The sequence below is a fragment of the Anguilla anguilla genome, chromosome 3, assembly GCF_013347855.1.
Source record: "Anguilla anguilla isolate fAngAng1 chromosome 3, fAngAng1.pri, whole genome shotgun sequence".
Lineage (NCBI taxonomy): Eukaryota > Metazoa > Chordata > Actinopteri > Anguilliformes > Anguillidae > Anguilla > Anguilla anguilla.
The window spans coordinates 55,348,495-55,367,598 of record NC_049203.1 but is presented as its reverse complement, the minus strand read 5'-3'; the positions used below and the strand labels follow the sequence as shown (position 1 = coordinate 55,367,598).

At 39.8% G+C, this 19,104-nt stretch overlaps 1 protein-coding gene across 3 annotated transcripts in view; it reads left to right on the top strand.

Moving 5' to 3' along the window:
• The window catches only part of LOC118224254 (teneurin-1-like), a 362,344-nt gene that overhangs the window by 292,875 nt on the left and 50,365 nt on the right, over positions 1–19,104 (top strand). For all 3 annotated transcript variants that reach the window (XM_035411577.1, XM_035411576.1, XM_035411578.1), the window contains 6 exons: positions 5,262–5,475; positions 7,658–7,777; positions 7,988–8,249; positions 10,756–11,023; positions 14,117–14,260; positions 14,745–14,994. In XM_035411577.1, the coding sequence (XP_035267468.1) occupies positions 5,262–5,475; positions 7,658–7,777; positions 7,988–8,249; positions 10,756–11,023; positions 14,117–14,260; positions 14,745–14,994 (1,258 nt within the window). The remainder of the gene's footprint in view (positions 1–5,261; positions 5,476–7,657; positions 7,778–7,987; positions 8,250–10,755; positions 11,024–14,116; positions 14,261–14,744; positions 14,995–19,104) is intronic.

Below are 19,104 nucleotides of genomic sequence, written 5' to 3'. Positions count from 1 at the left end.
GTTTTGCATGGTTAGAAACAATTCCAGTTATATAAAGATCGACTATTAGAGACAAATTACTTTTTTTGTTTCTAATGTGACAGTAAGTGCTCTACATGTGAAACCATTTAATATCTGTCTTTCAGCTCTTTGTTATGTTTGAAATCGCTTAGCACATTGGCATTTACTCTTGCCTTTTTACTCTGAGAATCACAGGGTGAAATTTTCATTGTTATTCAGCATTTATTTGATCAATCATAGGGACTGATTGCACAGTTAACTCGGCTTACCTGGTTTCCTTGATCGGGAGCCAGATTGAATATCGCTGATTTACAGCAACCCAATTCCTGAGAAATCTGCACAGATGCAACTGCTACTTTAGACACAGTGAAATAAAAAGGAATCATCTGATGACGGCTGATACTCACCTGAAACTGATAAATAACCAAGCTTTTTAGTCACAAAAAAAAAACAGGTTCCGACACCTGGTGCATTTAAAACAACATTCTCTGCCGCTCCTCTTTTAGAACACTAGTTGATGCTGCTTCACATGCCCCAGAGCACCGTGCCTGTTTTTGAAAGGGCTTTGCGGAGGTCAACAACTCCACTTGATCCCCGTTCACTCTCCATTCAATTGTTTTCAAGTGCCACTGTTGACCCACCTTCCAAACGAACACAACGCACTCAGAGGCGGCGAAGCGGTCCTAAGCTCCTGTGGTGAGGGCCTAACGCTGTGCCCGTGTCCATTAGGGAACATGCGAGTACATGTGCATTACGAGCATTTAAAATAATTCTGGCGAGCCTGTGGGATGGGACCAGTGGCTGGGTCAGTGGCTGGTGAGGGTGTGAGATGTGTGTCATAAAAATAATTACAGAAATCCATACAAAAACAACACTGCATTCAGTTTTGCTGTAATGGAAATGAACTGTCTTTAATTAAATAAATTCTGGCAATACTATAGCGTGTATGGTATGGAAGGGTGTGCAAGTTTGCATTTCCTTATATACTGTATGCTTTCAGCCAAAAATCCATTTTATAGTAATCCTATACCATTTATTTAGATAAAGTAGAAGTAATAAATCTTTCTGTCCCTTTTCTGAAGGTAAACATCAATTGTTAAGTGATTTTTTTTCTCAGTGAGAGTTATGTGTTGTAAAGGAATCTCGTAAAAGATAAATGTACAATGGTGTTCAGAAATGAGTTATTTCACCACATCATAAAACTAGACTGTTTAGTATGATTAATAGTGTTCCCCAGACACTAAATCACATTCATTAAAATTTTGTTTTCCGTTTTGCATTTAATTTTATTGCATTTCTCGTAGCAATCCATGCATGTGCTAAAATGTGGCTCTAGCCTGATGACTCCAACACCTTTCCCTGCTCGTCTAGTTTCAGATATCCCCATATTGCAGAGTTCATTTTATGCAACTTGCTTCAAGCAAAGGAAATACATGAAGACTAATAAAAAGCCAACTGAAAGGGCAACTGCACATCCAATTAAATCTGAGGAATGTCAGACCTACATTAGTGTTCTGAATTCAGTTCATTAGCATATACACTCAAGATTGTACTTCCATTGTTTTATTATAGATTTAGCTATTCATATTATTAAAACTGCTTCCAAAATTAAGCAAATTGGGGCTTAATATTCTTTATTTTATTATATTCAAAGCAACCATATTGGCAAAAATACATGCAATGCAGATGATGAACAACAAGTAGAAACACAATACAAGAACCATGTAATCATGCCTCAGGAGCCTTGACGTTCTAACTGGGTGGTCATCTTTAACACACCAAGCACTCCACCCTTTACTTTAACTCAGTAGTCATTATTACCACAACCACCTTTTGTTCTAAGATTCATTATATTCATCATCTATATAATCTCCATATTGATGATCATATCTTCTAATATTCACATCTCTTGATCACAACGTCATTATTAGAGAAAATAAACTGCTCTCAATAACTTATCTGGTTAAATAAAGGTTAAGTACAGTAAATACAAATAAATGACCTTTATAAAAGGTTGTTTTATGTTTTGCGTCACTGCGCAACATTATTTATGTGCTCTGGCGTAGTATTTAATTGATATAACCTTCATGTAACTTCACCCTTGAGCAAACTGACCTTTCAATCTATCCACTATGGTCCTTTGTCCTTTATTTTGACAAAAGCCAAGTACAAATAATACTTTTTCCTACACAACAAGTTCAGTAACTCATACTCATACATAATGAGAAAAAAAACATTGAAGCATTTCAGTTAGGCTGAAACCTCCATATGTGGTTAGCCAAATTTTAGTCTATGCAGTAACTTCCCTGTAAACTGAATATTCATGCGTCCTGCACAAGTGTGCCCAGATGGAAGGGAGAGGAACGGATTTAAATTGGCCAGGCGCTTTTGCAAAAGACGAGGAAACAGATATTTCCAGTGACTGGCTGGTGAAATGTACATTCAGTTCCGAAGCGTATTTCTGCCTTCGTCTGATCAAGATCTCATCCCGCATGCCATTCATACTTTAAACGAGGCCTCATTAAGACGGCAATTAGGAAAACTAAATGGCAATTAATGACCTTACGCAAGCGAAGCGATGAAAAGAGATAAGATAATGAAGCTTCCAGCCAGCTGTAGGTTGTTGACTTTTCAATTCTCACGCCCATCATTAGCAGGTTGGGAGCTTGGGAATCTCATTCGGATGCGCATTATTTTAAGTAGTCTCTCCGCGCATTTGCAAAGGGCTTTGATGCGAAAAAAACCACATGCGTGCTTTCATCATGCGGAACAGCCATTTTGATCTGAGCCAGTGTGTAACATCATACAACACAAACTACTTTGATCAAGCTATGCATACTAAGGACTTCGGAGAGACACATACCCAATGGGCAGAGGAAATGGACGCTCATGGAAAATCTATGTTTTAGGCAGCAACAGGGCCCTTGGTCACAAATTAATCTCTGCTTGCAAAATTAACCCTGCCATCTACACTTGCTGTGCAGTCTGCTTGCAGCAAGGCTAAGGGAAACTGGAGGGGGCACTGTGGTGAGGGTTTTTTTTTTTAATTGGTGTAATCCATGCATCAAGGACACCTGTAGTCTAATCTGTGCAAATGGGAACTGGTGGCTGCACAGTAGGTTCAAACCAGTCCGTGGTTTATCGAAGCAGCCCATATTGCAGAGGGGTCAAGGAGTCTTCAGAAATTCGGCCACAACACAAGCTGGATTAGAATACTATAGACTAAAGTTTCATCTAAGCTGTCCAAGTGCACTGTTGAAAAGCCTGTGCAGCAGAAATTTAATATCACACCTAAAAATCTTCTCAAACTACCTTAAAAATGAATAGCTTCTTTTCTAAAAAAAAAAAAAAAATACCATGCTGGCCCTGAAATAGTGATAACCAATGGCATGGGTGAATGACGAACTTGGGCATGGGGAGAAATGACTGCTACATTCAGCGAAGTCATTCTGTCACATTCATTGCATATATTGTAAGAATTAGCCGCTTAGCCTTTAAGCTTTGAGAACAATTGCAGCTATACAGCCGATCTCGTTTCATTATTTTGAAAAATGAAAGCATTTTGTTAATAACACATTCTTTCAGCCTAATCTACTATTATGTACTAGTACTATTAACTAATATACTAGTAACAAAATGTTGTCATACTATTTACTTATTTGAAAATGATAACCAAGATCGCCTTAGTAGAATGTTCTCATCCGAAAATGTACTAAGGTCCTAAATGTTCCAATTAGCTGTGTGTCTTTGTTGAACTAGCCCAATAACATGAAAATGGTGCTTTTTCGGAATAATCTTTTCATTAGGTCTTTTCCGCAGTTTTACCTGTTCACTTCTGTTTCTCATTAGCCTTGCTAAAAGCAGCATGGAGGGCAGGATTCATTTAGCAAACTGGGATATATTTTTGACCATGAGGTTTTTCCGGGGTCTATTATCTGTCTGGGTGCTGTTTAAAGGTGATGCTTAGAGGCACCCAGTGGTAAAATTAGTAAAAAGGTAAATACATTGACACCGACTCATTTATAATTGCTTCCCCCAGGTAACAGTGACCCAAAATGTTGCTACTCAGCAGCCGCCTATGTCCTAATTGTCCTGTTTTAATCTTAAGAAATGAACTGAGCCTCGACTGACGGAGTCATTGCTAATGCTGTAAAGTTGAAGATCTCATTAATTTTGCAGCCTATTATTGTGAGTGGAAAATGTGTAATTAGATGCTGGATTGGGAGCAGGAGGTTATATTTGTAAGCAGGGAGCTGCATAGTTCTTGTGCTTCTGCTATGTTTCTACACTTGGGATGAGATGCATTTAAATAAAATTCAAACGCAACCTGTCTTATCTAATTTAACACATTTTTACTGACTAACCATGTGTTTGCAAGTAGACAGTCATCTCTTAAAATACATTTGAATAAAAATGAAATACTTTATTCGGCATTAATAATAATAATAATGATTATTATTGTTGTTGTTAGTAGTAGTAGTAGTCATAATCATTATCCTCATAATCATAATTTATTATTTCTTCAAAATTAATGTAGCACATGTGACTGCAGAATATGAGAAATTATATTAGGCTGTAAACAATTGACACTTTCACTGTAATGACAAAGCATGAAACTTTTGCTGGCATGACAAAGCATGGCACAGTGTTAGATTCACTTAATACTGTAGCAAAGTTACAAGCCTACGTGGACTGAACAACCTAGTGGTGTTATGTTCTCATATGCAGTGTTGAATTTTCACCTTTCAGAATTAGCTGTTATTTGCTTCTTTGCTTCTGGACCCCTGTGTATTGAGAGAATGTAGAAGCTCCTAGACAGTGTATATATTGGTATCAAATCCAATTCAATTACTGTCTCCTTTTTCTCTTGTGCATGTTATAACTAAAGCTAAGAACTGTATAACTAGGGCTAATGTAATTGGCTTTGTTAAATAAATTTTATTATTGTTATTTAGGTGATTACTAAGATTGATAGACCAATCAAAGTGAGTTTGGCACAAACAAATAAGTTAACTGGATGCAATGTAGTCAATACTTCTCTCAATGGAGTAAACCTTTGATTGAATAAACTGTCTCTATGCTCAAGTGGTGCACAGCAAGTGCAGTTTTAAGGAGAGGCACTGATAACTTTTGGGTAACCTTTGGATGCCATTTGTGTGTTGAAAGGGGAAAAGAAGGACCTAAGGAATTGTTTGTGTGTCTGTGTGCGTGCGTGCGTGTGTGTGTGTGTGCGTGCGTGTGTGTGTTTGTGTGTGTTTCAGATGGACTGACGGACTGTGTGGACCCAGACTGCTGCCAGCAGCCCAGCTGTTCCAGCGGTGCCCTGTGCCAGGGCTCCCCTGACCCGCTGGACCTGGTGCAGCAGAACCAGATGCCCTTCTTCCTGCTGTACCCACGCCTCTTCTACGACCGCGTCAGCTTCCTGGTGGGCAAGGCCAGCACCCACGTCCTGCCCGGGGAGTTGCCGAATAGCAGGTGTGCCAGTCTCACGCTGTGCCTCCGGCCCTGATGCCCCGCCTCCCTGTCTGCATATAATCACAAGCAGTGGGGAAATTATGCATTCTGAACACTTTCCTGCTCAAGTTATGCGCCACTTAAATCTCCATTTTACAAGGAAGTGGTCATGTAGCTTGGCAGACATCTTCAGTTTGGTATTCAAGCGAATAAATACCACAATACTCAGAGGGCCAAGAAAGTTTTGACTTGGGAACAACTGATATTACTAATACTAAGTGCTGAACATTGGCATAAATTAAGTCCGGTTAAATTCTGCTTGTACGTTGCTCTTTACAGGATTGGGCTGCCCAGTCCTGTTTCTGGAGATTTACTACTCTGTAGGCTTTCACTTCAAGAAAAAATAAATAAAACAAGCAATACAAATATATATTGAAATGAAAAAAAGAGCTTTCTTTATCCTGGTGTATTTTTATTACATACAGTATTTTTTCTATGGGGCCATTGAATTTTGCAGTAGGATGTTAAACATTTCATCAGATTGGTTTTTAATCTTTCAAGCATCATTGAGAAGCATTTTGAGTATTGAATTGAATTACTAAACTGACTTTTAAATAAAAAAATATTAATAATGTATAATGCAATTGCATTTTTCTAAACAATGAAGTGTGAATAGCAAATGTATCCTACTTGTCAATGTGGTAAAGCTGCAATATGATTTGAAGAGCTCTGTGCCAAGGTTATAAGTGGGACTTTATGTGCTGTTCCAGTAGGCAACCTTCCTCCAGGCCACCTCACACAATGCATTTTTTTTACACATGATCAATTCATAATATGTAAGATTATCATTGCCCTAGGGTACATAGTTTTGAACAATGATACAACAGTAGAGCCCATATCAAGTATCGAGACCTGCAACCTCCTACAGTATTTATGAACCTCGGCATATGGCCGCCTGGTCAGTGACTGTCGCAGTGTACGTATGTGATGTGGAAGCTGAGTCACAGTTACGTCAGTAATCTCAATCACTTACCCTGAGCGAGCTGGGCTTTCTTTGAGTTATAAATTTTCTTTTTTTTCAAGCGTTACATTATATATTCACTCATGCTATCATTTTTACAGTAATCATTGCATCTACTCAGCTGGATATGTACTAAATCAGTTCAGGCAGGTAGCTTGTCCGAGTATACGGATTCAGTGGACAGTATTTGAACATGTATCTGAACGGTCTTTCCCTAACCACTTCTCCACACTACACATTCTCCAGCACCACCACACTCACATTTTCTGAGCTGCCAGTATTTCTGAAAATGAAGAATTGCAAGTGCCATTATCCTGAAGGGGAAATAGTTATTTCATTGCAAAAAAAAAAGAAAAGGAATGTGTAGTGCTGTGGTTTCACCTTGCTGGAGGCAAAGATTGAGTTTGTGAGAGTTCATCATCTCTTTTGATCCCTCAGTCATTCACTAATTACTTCTAATTTTGGATGAAAAGAGCCTGTAACACCAATTTTCTCTTCAGCAGCAATCAAGTCCCTTTTGTCTCAGGCACTGATAGAACCACATGGAATGTAATGACAGCGTTTTATCATAATTACACACTACTATTATTTGTTGACACATTTCAAAGAGCTTTTTTCTGTTCGGTTAACCTTGCTCATACATTTCAGAGCGCACTTACACCACAGGTGATGTCCCAGTATTGAACCAGTGCCTTTGTGGCTTTGAACATTCCAAACAGGTGTTCATCAGTGCATTTCCATCGACAATGGAACACTGTGGAAGGGTACTGAAGGACATATTACATATTTTCACATATTTTTGTCCTACGTTGTCTATGTTTCTAGCTATTATTTGTTGTCTAGCTTGAAAGATTTACAGTATTTTCAACCGTATTTCCTTTTTCATCACCAAGATGTCACCACCAATACATCCATTTAATCTGGTATATTGCTATTAGAAGTTATTATTATTATATAGATATTGTTTTTGTAATCATATCATAAGGTAATCTGGAAAAATTTTCAACCCTTCGCTGAAAACATCACAAATCGATGGCTTCATTTTGAGTAGAATGGCATTACCAGCGCTCAGCACCGTGGTCCTTCTGTGAGGTACGTACAGCCCAACGGGTCTTTGTGTGAAATGGTGTAATGGCCCCTTTTCTTCCCTCTCTTTCTCCCGTCCTGTCTCCCCTCTCACAGCCAGGCGTGTGTTGTGCGGGGCCAGGTTGCGGCTGTAGATGGGACCCCGCTGGTGGGAGTCAACATCAGTTTCCTACAGCACCCCGAGTACGGTTTCACAGTCAGCCGGCAGGACGGCAGGTAGGGGGCGCTGTTCACTCCTCTGCTTTCATCTGACGGAAGAGTGGCTGTGCTGCTACCCGGGTCACCAGGGTTAAAACAGCACTTATTTAATTACAAGTTTTCTAAGCGCATGAAGGGGACCATCTGTTCTTTTAATTAAAAAATATATTTTTCTCTTTTTTTTTGGAAAAATTTTCTTCATTTTGTACTCTGTGTTCTCTCTGGAAGTTTTGACTTAGTCGCTTCTGGGGGGATCTCCGTGACCCTGGTGTTCCAGCGTGCCCCCTTCATTACTGAGAGACGCACCGTCTGGTTGCCGTGGAACCAGTTTGTGGTGCTGAGCAAGGTCACCATGGACAGAGTGGAGACCCCGCCCTCCGTCTGTGACATCAAGAACTTCATCAGCCCATACCCCGTGGTCCTGCCCGCCCCCCTTACCCGGTTTGCTGGTGCCTGTATGGAGCGGGGCCCTGTCATTCCAGAGCTGCAGGTGTGGGTGCATTTTAAATACTATGTACACTGTGAGCAGCTATAGAGCATTGAAAATAATTATTCATATGAGAGAGAGAGAAAGGGAGCGAGAGGGAAAGAGAGGGAGGGTGAGAATGCATGAACATATTCTGAAATACCTGTTCGGTAGGTTTCCAACATGATTGACACTTTATTTATTTATTTTTTCTTTCTCGTTCTCAGAATAAATTATTTTCAGTTTACAGTAATGAGGCCTGTCGACTTATGTTTATGTAATGGCTTGTCCCCTTAGTTAAAGCTGTAAATTCCTCTCTCAGTTTCATGCTAATTAGCTGCCAGCCTGTGTCTGTGTGTGTGTGTGTGTGTGTGTGTGTGTGTGTGTGTTTTCCCCCACTAAAGTGCCATCTGTTGGCTGTGAAATGTGAATATAAGTTCAAGATACTCTGGTGTACTTGGTGTCAGCTCCTCATAAGCCACATTTTCACTATGTGTACTGTACATTTTAAAATACAATGTAGATGCCGGGAATGTTTAACAGTCCAAGGCTGTTATAGTTTTATTTTTTACATTTATTTTATTTATGTCTTAGTTTAAATTCAACTTTAAAGTTTAGTTTAGTTTTACCTATTTTTTTAGTTTTTTTTTATAGTGTTACCTTTTAGTTTTTTTTTTTTTTTTAGTGTTAACTTTCCAATATGTTGAAGTTTTTATCAGTTTTAGTTATACTATTATTTTCCCTTTGATTTAAATGGCAGGTACCCTGTTGCTCACATTAACATTTGGATTTTCTTTTGGATTTGTCAGCCAACAATTATACTCAAATAATAATAACAAAATTTCTGCTTTGCCATTGTTTTAACTCCAAGACCTCTTAGAAGATAGTGTCCAGATGACCTGAGAGTTCTAGAGGGTTCATATTTTGAGAGCATGTTCATGATGTACATTATTTTGGCCTTAAACCATTAAGTGTTTCTAAGACGATCAAGAGTATTTTAAAATCAATTCTATGACTCACTGGCGACCAGTACAAAGATCTGAGGACCAGATTATGTGGTCAACTTTTTAAAATCTTGGTTAGAACTCTAGGGGACGCATTCTGATTAGCCGTTGGTGTTTAATCAATTTTTTAGAGAAACCAGAGAAAAGACCATTACAGTAGTCTAGTCTACTGGAGATGAAAGTTTTTCTATATCCTGTTTCACACTGTGTAAGGGAAGGCTGGTGGAGTACAATAAATGTGAATTATGGAATGCATTGTGAATCATACATTCCATTAGTCAGAACTGTTTGGATTTGTATGTGCTGTTTTATTTGTTTTATTTGTTTTATTTTTTAAATAATTCTGACACCTAACATAGGCTGGGAATGTTCCATTTCCACCCTAATTTTTAATGGCCTATTCTCTGCAACCGCTGTGTTCAATCATGAACCCCATTGCTGATTCTGGAGAATGTAGATGTCCACAGTTCCCCTATGAAACACATGGTGACAATGGCTGCTTGTTATTACACCACAGACTACAGCTGAGCTCACATAGAGTGGTTTTGGAGGAAAACCCTTCATATGCAGCTTTATCATGCAATCCATGAGCTCGCGGTTGACCAGCAGGGGTCACTAGATAGCGATGACACAGGCCTCTCACTGACTGAACCCTCCCATTCCCTGAGCGTGGTCCAGATTCGATATGAGATTTTGGGGCTCATCCATGCACCACAGCATGGTTCCTTTCCTTATCAAAATGAGCAACCTAGCAGGTGTATTGTCCTGTTTTATTCTAGGTCATAAAGTTAAACCACGAGCGGACACTGTATGCTATTCTGGAGTGATGTTAAAACAAGTAAAAAGAGTTTTGGAATTTGATACAGAATAATGGAACCCTTTGGTGGTCCTGATAGGTAGAATGAGACCACTAGCATCATGGCAAGACAGCATTGTTCTTAAAGATCATTATTTGGTTGTTCATGAGCTTCATAGAAAGGGAATATTCTGTAGAACAGAATATCTGTTGTTTTGCTTAGATAGATCAATATTGTTTGCATGTTCATTTTGTATGCATTTACATTTTAGTATGGTCTAGGTATATTGCTCTGAAAGGTAATTGCTATGTACTTTGCATATAGAAATATAATTGCTGTCTGCTTATATCTTTGCAATTTTGCAGCTTGGTTTTTAATCACTGTGTTACTTTCCTTCTGTTGCTTCGTTCCTGTTCTTGTTGTTGTTCTCACAGCTCCTGCAATTATAGTGCAGTGTACATTGCCACGGTGGGCTTGTAAGTCACTCTGGATTGTCTGCCAAATAAATAAATAATATGATTACTGTCTCCTGCAGAGACACAGCGCTTTGTGTGAGTGATCTAAGGCCCTGCTCTAATTAAGACTCTGCAGGTGCTGTCGGATGGCTCCTCCGGGATTTGCCAGGCAGGCGTTAGCCAAGCAGCCGCTGGCGGGACCGGTGGCATTCTCCAGGCTGGGCACCGTGACTGACTGTCGGCTCTGCTCCCCCCCCGCCCCCCCCCCCCACAGGCCGTCCAAGAAGAGATTCCCATCCCCGGCAGTTTCGTGAAGCTCAGCTACCTCAGCACCCGAACGCCGGGCTACAAGTCCCTGCTGAGGGTCATCCTGACCCCCTCCGTCATCCCGGCCGGCCTGGCCAAGGTGCACGTGGCGGCCGAAGTGGAGGGCCGCCTCTTCCAGAAGTGGTTCCCCGCCGCCCCGGGGCTGGTCTACATCCTGGCTTGGAACAAGACCGACATCTACGGCCAGAAGGTCACAGGGCTGACGGAGGCCATTGGTATGTCCCTCCTACCCCTGCCAGCCCCTGCACTGGAATATCAGCTTGCAGGGGGTGACTGATTTTCCTCTAACACGTCTCTGCGAAGCACAAACAGGAAACGCTGATTTTATAATTAGAGAGCGCGGCCAAGGATGGGATTATTTATTATTTATTATTATTTTCACATCTGTGAATTGGCTTCAGCCAGGAGATTTCTGCAGGGCAACACACTGACAGCCTTATCTCTAGGCTTCTGATTGGTACAGGGTTCGAGCCAACTTACTGGCTGCCTGTTCAATAATAAGTCATTAGTAATGTTTAAATCTATTTCCTATCTCTTGCATTGTGTTAATTATGATAAATGTATCTACAGATGTAATGCACTTTAATTTTGTCCAGATGCATCACTCAGTATATAAAGCTGGAGGACATTGTGCCATTGCAATTGTTGTCATGGCTTGATTTATTGTTATAAGATGAAGGCAAAGATGATTGCTTTTATAAAATATATTGCATCGTGGGATTTTACTACATACAGGAGAGAACATTACATTTCCGACTCTTGGTAAGCTTACTGATTCTGCTTACTGGCCATTGGTTGTCCCAGTCACTGTAGTATCCTGACGTGAACATCTGTTTTTGAAGGTTAAACAACAGTAAATTGAGTAATAATTTCTAGTTGTCATGGGAGTGTGGTGGGATGGGGTGGGGTAAGTATGTAAATAGGTTCAGTTTTGCCCAGAACCATGTGCATTTGTAAATTTCAGAAACTTCTCCTTTGCCCTTGTCTTTCATTGACATTTCATTAAAATACAGATTATTATTATCAATTTAGTCAACATGACAGTGATTATATAACAAAAATGTTTTAAAAAATAATGATACCATTAAAACGATCCATTCTCTTGCATTTGTACATAACTGTCCCCAGCACTTGGTTTATCTATTGCTTGTACTAAGGCATGTTGTCATTTGCCCTTTTCACACATTCAGCTTTCCTTGGCAATGTTCCAGAACTGTTTAGGTGTCATGTGTGAATGAGAGCCAAAGTCTGCATTCTGGAAAAGGCAATTTGCTGACTGAAAACCAAGTAACATTTCTGTTCATGTAACATGTTCCAATGCAATGTTAGTGTGGACAAAGCTGTAACGTTCAGTGCACACAAAACTTTCTTCACCAAGACATCCATCAAGCCACGTTCTTTCTTGCTAGCTACTGCAAAAAAAATAAATAAATAAATAAAATAAAATAAATAAACGATACATGTACACGAAATAAGGTTTTCTAACTTACTAACTAGCCACACGGTACACATGATTATCATACATATTACATGAGATGCAGTTATACTAAATTGTCTAAAGTTCCAGGAGGCAACATTGTGCGCTCATTAAAATATGGCAGAAGGTTATTGTTAGCCTATTGCCACTGTGAATGTGTGAATGCTATCAGCCCAGTAGAAAGTACCATCTAGCCCTTGGTTGTGTGAACAAGCAAATCCACTAAATTGCTGTAACAGTTAAGATGAGAATGCTTCAAGTTCTATCTGTGAAAACAGCTATTGTGGTTCTGTTCACAACTGGATCCCATTAATGTGTGTGACATGTACATTGTATGTGTGTATATTTATTTATATGAGGTTTCAACAGTGTCAGAGTTCCTCATAAAGTGAATGCCTCGTTGTTGTTTGTTGTGCCTGAGAGCTATGGCGTGGTGCAGATATTCTGAACAGAGAGAAAGAGCAATATTTCACTTCTTTCATTTTTATGAAGCTCAGATCCTGATCATTTGTTTCTGACACAGGACTGCAGTGAGCAGCTCAGATTCCCTTTCATTTGTGTGTGGTCCACACCAATACACTATGCATAATTTAATCCTTGTGTTTCTTGTACCCCAAAGCAAAAAATTGCAATAGCACTGTAAATCACCAGTAATGTACAGTAAGAGAACAATCATGCAGTCGTTATTGATAGTGTACATTTTAACCTCACGTCACACTCGTGAAATATAAGTTCCACTGAATGTGAACAATACATATAAATGAATGTTTTTTATCAACTGTTTGTGTGTCAACAGTATTGATAGTTAAAGCTCTGTTTTAGTTAACATTTTGTGTTCCCAGTACAGCTGTTATCCCATTATCCGTCTCCAGTTTGGAAGGCTGAACTGAAACTAAAAGGCTGATCCATCATAGTGACAGCCGCAGGGGCCCGCGGTTTAGCCCAGTACGTTCTGATGGCATATGTAATCCCGTAACCACGGGAGACCATCACCAGCTCGGCTCGTGATGATATCAGCGATGCGTAGACAGGACTCCTGGGTAGTGGAGGCTGATAGAACTCACGCACGCACATGCATACGCACACACATACGCGCACACACACACACACACGCACACGCACACACACACACAAACGGTCTCTCCTTCTCTTTTTGCCTGTCACACTCATGAACATGCAAGCCATCATACCATCACAATGCTTCATGCTGCATGCATCGGAATCTGCCCAGAACACTCCAGGTTTTAAATTTCATCTAATATGAGGACCGGGCCCCATTTTTCATTTTTCTGTCATTTCCATGGACCACAGACGTATTTCTACCTGCTTTACAACACAGTGCTGTGGCAGGAACCTTTGTATTGTGTAGGTTTTCAGGTATAGACATGTCCAGGCTTATAAACAAAAAAGTGGAGCACCCGACTCACTTTTGACAGTAGATAATATGTTTTAGGGTGCTGTGCAATAAACAGAGAGCACAGCAGTCATGCGCAAGTGCTTCAGCTTTAACATTTATTTTTTTCTCTCACATTTATTTTAGCTCAGTAAACATCTTTATCTTCATTTTCAGTTCATACTGTTAAATATCTCATGAAATAATACAGTTTTCAAGTACTTTTCATAACTCACCACCTGTTTTAAGCCAGACTCTCTCAGTGCCTTGCCAGTTTTCAACATTTTCAATAAAAACAGATTAAACATGTTCACATCCATGTACATGTTTGTTTGATGTCCTAGATTTGGCCTGGTAGTGTGTAAGGGAACCCAAAAAGGAATGTGAGGTTCTAGTCTGCCCCTTTAGTATGGTATGCTTTGTGTCTTCATCTTTCAGTGTCTGTGGGCTATGAGTATGAGTCGTGCCCTGACTTTGTTGTGTGGGAGAAGAGGACCGCTCTGCTGCAGGGGTTCGAGATGACCGGGTCAAACCTGGGTGGCTGGTCCCTGGACAAGCACCACAGTCTCAACCTGCAAAGCGGTATGGATCGGAAAAAAAGTCCTTCTTTTTATCCCCAAAAATCTCCAAATGTAAGGAACTCTGTGATGAGGAACAACCAATCAGACTCCCGCAGGTTGCCTAGCCTTTGTCCTGTCACTCTCCTAAGCCATCCTGATGTGAACACATAGCTTTAATTAACAGTAGCATTATGGTCGAGCACTGTTGTGGATGGGAAAGAGCAACTGTAATGTTGTCATTTAGCTGAAGATTGCAGCCATTCTCGTGTTTTTTTTTGCGTTACTACAGGCTAGCTTGTGAGTCTTGATGGATTACAGTTCATGAATGTTTTTATTGTAATTAAAACAAAAACAATGGCATTCTGTTTACAATATGAGAAGGAAAAAACTGAACAATGGAGCACTGATTGAGGACAGAAAAAATGATTAAGCTGTCCCTCCTGCTGGTATCTAGTGAAGCGATGTCTTAATTAGCCTCCTGTATTTTGGCATTCTCACACTGACAGGGATTCTCCACAAAGGCAATGGGGAGAATGTGTTCATATCCCAGCAGCCCCCTGTCATCACCACGGCGATGGGAAACGGTTACTACCGCACCATCCCCTGTCCCAGCTGCAATGGCCCCGCCCTGGACAGCAAGCTCTTCGCCCCCGTCGCTGTGGCGTGCGGCCCAGACGGCAGCGTCTACATTGGGGATTTTAACTTCGTACGGCGAATTTTCCCGGACGGCTACACCATCAGCATCTTGGAACTCAGGTGAGGTTATGCAACAAGTGCCCAATTCTAAAAATAATTATCAAAAAAATGAATGCATGAAAAATGAATTGCCTGTTACTCAGCTTTTGTCCAAGGTTAGGGGTGTCAGATTCCAGTCCTGCAGGGCTGCAGTGTATGTTGGGTTTTGGTGTATTTCAGCGCTTATGTGATTAAGTCATTGATTGGCTCAAGATTCCACAGACCTTGTTTCTAAGGCCTACAATTGGCTGTTGAAACCACAAACACCTGCAGACTCTTTGGCCCTCCAGGACTGGGGTTTGACATCTCTTCAGGTGTGTGTTACAGATACAGTGGTTGAATTTCTAGGCGTGAATGTCATAGATTAGAACAAGAATATGACAAAACAGCTGCACAAACAGTGATTTTAAGTAAGTTTTCAGTTGATCTGCAGACTTTCTTTCTGGTCAAGCACCTTTCACTCGACGACTCCTTCATTGCTTATAATCAATGCCACAATCAATTTAGCCACCCTCTCCAGTTCTGAGGATGTGAAATCACCTTGATTGTTACTCTCTAGGGCTTTTAAGTGCCCCTACTTTAGAATTACAACTGAGAACATATTTGCAGGCTGAAACAGTTTTTGTTCTTTTTCAGAGGTTTTTAAAACTCACTTTTACTTTTATGTTATGCTCTGGTATTCTCTTTGTCTTTTACTGTGATTACATTTATATGGGGGGGGGGGGGGGGATTATATGCTTAGATTATTAGAAAAGAATAAATGGAAGTTAATCATCAGTTGCACAAAATTACACTTCATGAATATGCTAAATTCTCAGTTTACACCCCATTGTTATACCAAGTTGTCTTATTTACCCCCTATGTGTTGCAATTAAACAGACTATATTGCTCCCACGTTAGAGTACTTGGTGCAGCAGTCTATTGGCCATTTACTCTTTAACAGCACATTCCCCAGTGCTGCATGCTGTTTTGAAATAGGCTCCTTTGGAATACATTTTTTTATAGACTTGAAAATGTATCATTCAAATAAATATCAATACATTGTTTGAATCCATTCCATTCCATTTTATTTTACAAAACATAATTTAAAAACCAATAATCCATGACCTCTGTAAGTAATACTCAGGTTCTTCTGTATTACTTTTCAAAATAATTGGTCCCAATATTGTATCCACTGCCGTAGAGCATAACAGTGAATTATGAATTGATGCCTCTTAAACAGGTATATAGCAAGAAAATGCATTCAGAATTTTCACAGTATCTCATGAGGAGGCAGAATAAGTGTGGTCAGTTTCATCAGCAACTTGCTCCTTCAATTACCATACATTGCCTTTGCTCACAAATCCAACTGGAATCCTAGCATAGCCCAGTCCAGTCACAGTAATCACAGCAGAATCAGGCATTTCTATTTCTTTATAGAGTAAGTTACCAGTGTTTCCCCTAGGATTATTTATTAATTTCTTTCAGCTGTGGTGCATGGGTTTTCTCAGGTTTATTCAACACACACAGCTAATTCTCAAAACTTTACTACAGCTGCTTCGCACCTCAGCTGATTCACTGATGTTCGAGCCAGCATTTTGTTCATGCCAGCATCTCGTTCACGCAAACCCTAAAGCCAGCCATCCATCACTCATATGTGTTTACCACATGCTATGGATGAATTGGGATACCGAACAACACCGCAAAAGACTCCCATAAGGCCTCCTGAGACAACAATGACCAACAATGTTATATATTACAGGCTTATTTAAAAGTGGAAAAAGATGGGCACAACTATTTACGGAAGTTTCATGCCTGAATATATAATACAATATGGCCAAAGATTCATATTCTGACAACAGCAGTGTCAAGGAAAAATGGTTTGCAAGATAATATAGGCAACAGCTTCACTATATTTGCTTCAGCATAGTCATTCTAAGCCCTTTGTCCACTTGTTTCTAAGCATACAGTGTAGCTTAAAAAATAAAAATGTAGCAGCGGCACCAGGAATTCAGCAGTGGCGCTGAACTGCTGCTGCCTCTATGTAGGGGAAACACTGTAATGGACAGTTGTGTGAAACAAAATAAAAAAAGTACTTTACGGTAGGTCCATTTAAACATTATTTTTTTTCTGCCTTGACAAGCAGAGAGATGTATTTGCATACTAACCCAGGACGTAGTTCATTAGTTAGCTAGAAACTGTAAGATTGTCTAACAAACTTAGACAACACATGTCAAAGGTGGATATATTTGGCTGAATATATTATCAGTGGGTGTGTTGTAGCTGGATGCAATCATAGTCAATCAAATAGCCTCTTTTCATTCCCTTTAAGAGTTGCGTGGTTCTGCCCCAGCGTACAGCCAATCTCTGTGATCTGCCACTGCTATGGAAGACAAGGGTATACTCATCAAAAGACACTTCTCCCAAGAGGAAACTGTCATTTTTGTGTAGGAGGTGCAGAGTAGGGCTGTCAAAAAATTTCCAAAAATTGAGTTTGAATGAATCTCATAAAGAGAAATTTGTTTTCTGCCATCAAAATGAAATGGTGTCTGAATGTACAATTATTGTGGCCCAGTTTTAATTTTCCATTTGGCCCGTATCTAAATAGTTTAAATGTACTATGCTATAACTAAGAAATGATGACAATTATCTTGAAGTTTTATTACACAAAATAAAATCAGGGAAGATTATAACAATGCCAATGATGCTGTTCACAGCAATGAAATGACTCGGTAGATCAAGTGTTGCTCAAACAAATGAAGAAGTTACAACACGTAAATCCATCAATAATTCACAACAATGGCAAACTGAACTGAACTGAGCAATCTCTTTTGGAGGAGAAAAAGTGTTAACCTTTGGAGGGTTAGGGCAGTTTTCGCTTGCATACATTGCAGATGACTTCCTCCTTGGTTATTATTTTGTCTCCAATGACAGAGAACTGTCAGAAAAAATAGCAATATTTCCAAATGACGCACCTCAGTTGTGGTGGAGTTAAAGTTGTTCTTGGCTCTTCCATTTGTCCATTTGGAATGTATAGCCTACAGGCTACACAGATAGCATGACCCACACATGAACCTTATTTTAAAGCTACGTAATCCCCTCCAGACGAAACAATAACATTCTTTGTTGTTTATCTTAATATTGATCGCAACCGTGAGTGCAAGACGGATGAGTGCAGAACATAACTGGGCTCCTTATTTTGCCTGGGCAAGGGAATTACAAGGGCAAACCCTTAACTGCATATTAAAAATGTTACATTTTCCAGAGATTCAAACAAGTTTGATTACTGAACAAAAAAGCGACTGCCTAGTGCAGAATTGTCACGGAAGAATCTATGGGATCTCAAGGCGTTCGCCAAAAGTAGTGATGCTAAATTAGCTTGGGAGGAGATAACTAATCCAATTAATGCATGTAGCTGTAATTGTTACTTCCGTCATAAAAGTAAAATGAAAAGATTGCTCATGTAGGTTTTATTCTCATTCAACAGATGGGTGTTGAAAAAATAATGGAATACAGTATACCTGGGCCCACAGTGCAGTATAAGAATGGCCATAGACAATTAACAAATATGAATACAGGAATCAACATTATAATAAAGAACAAATACAGTGAACAGTAATTACAAAGTATGCATTTTACCTGCTTAGAGGATTTATGTCAAAGTCAAATTGGACAGCATATGATCCGCAAAAAAAATGGTTGATTGGCTTTTGTACCGCGTAATAATTAGGCTAACCTAAGAAGTGCTTTCTTTGAAATGTTCTTTTCAGGATTCTTATAGCCAACCCACCACAACCAAATAAAGTTAAAAATATAACCCACAAAACCCCATGCAACTTTTATTGGACCTGGAGGCTTCCATCTGGAAACCAAATGTTCACTTCTACCTGAAACATGAAATATCACTTAATCATGAAACATCAGGCGCACAGATCCCTCCATTTTACTGTTGCTTGGTAGCAGCATTTGCCAAGGAAAACTTGAAAAAGAATGTCTCAATCCACCATTCGTTGTGGGATGGTTAAGTGAAGCTAGTCTTTTTCTGTTTTGGAATTTTGGAAGCTAGTGGCCCATTTGGGCCCTTGAAAAGGTCAATTAACCAGCCTGATGGGATCAAAAGATGGCCGACATACAGGCCAGTGGGAATGTCGA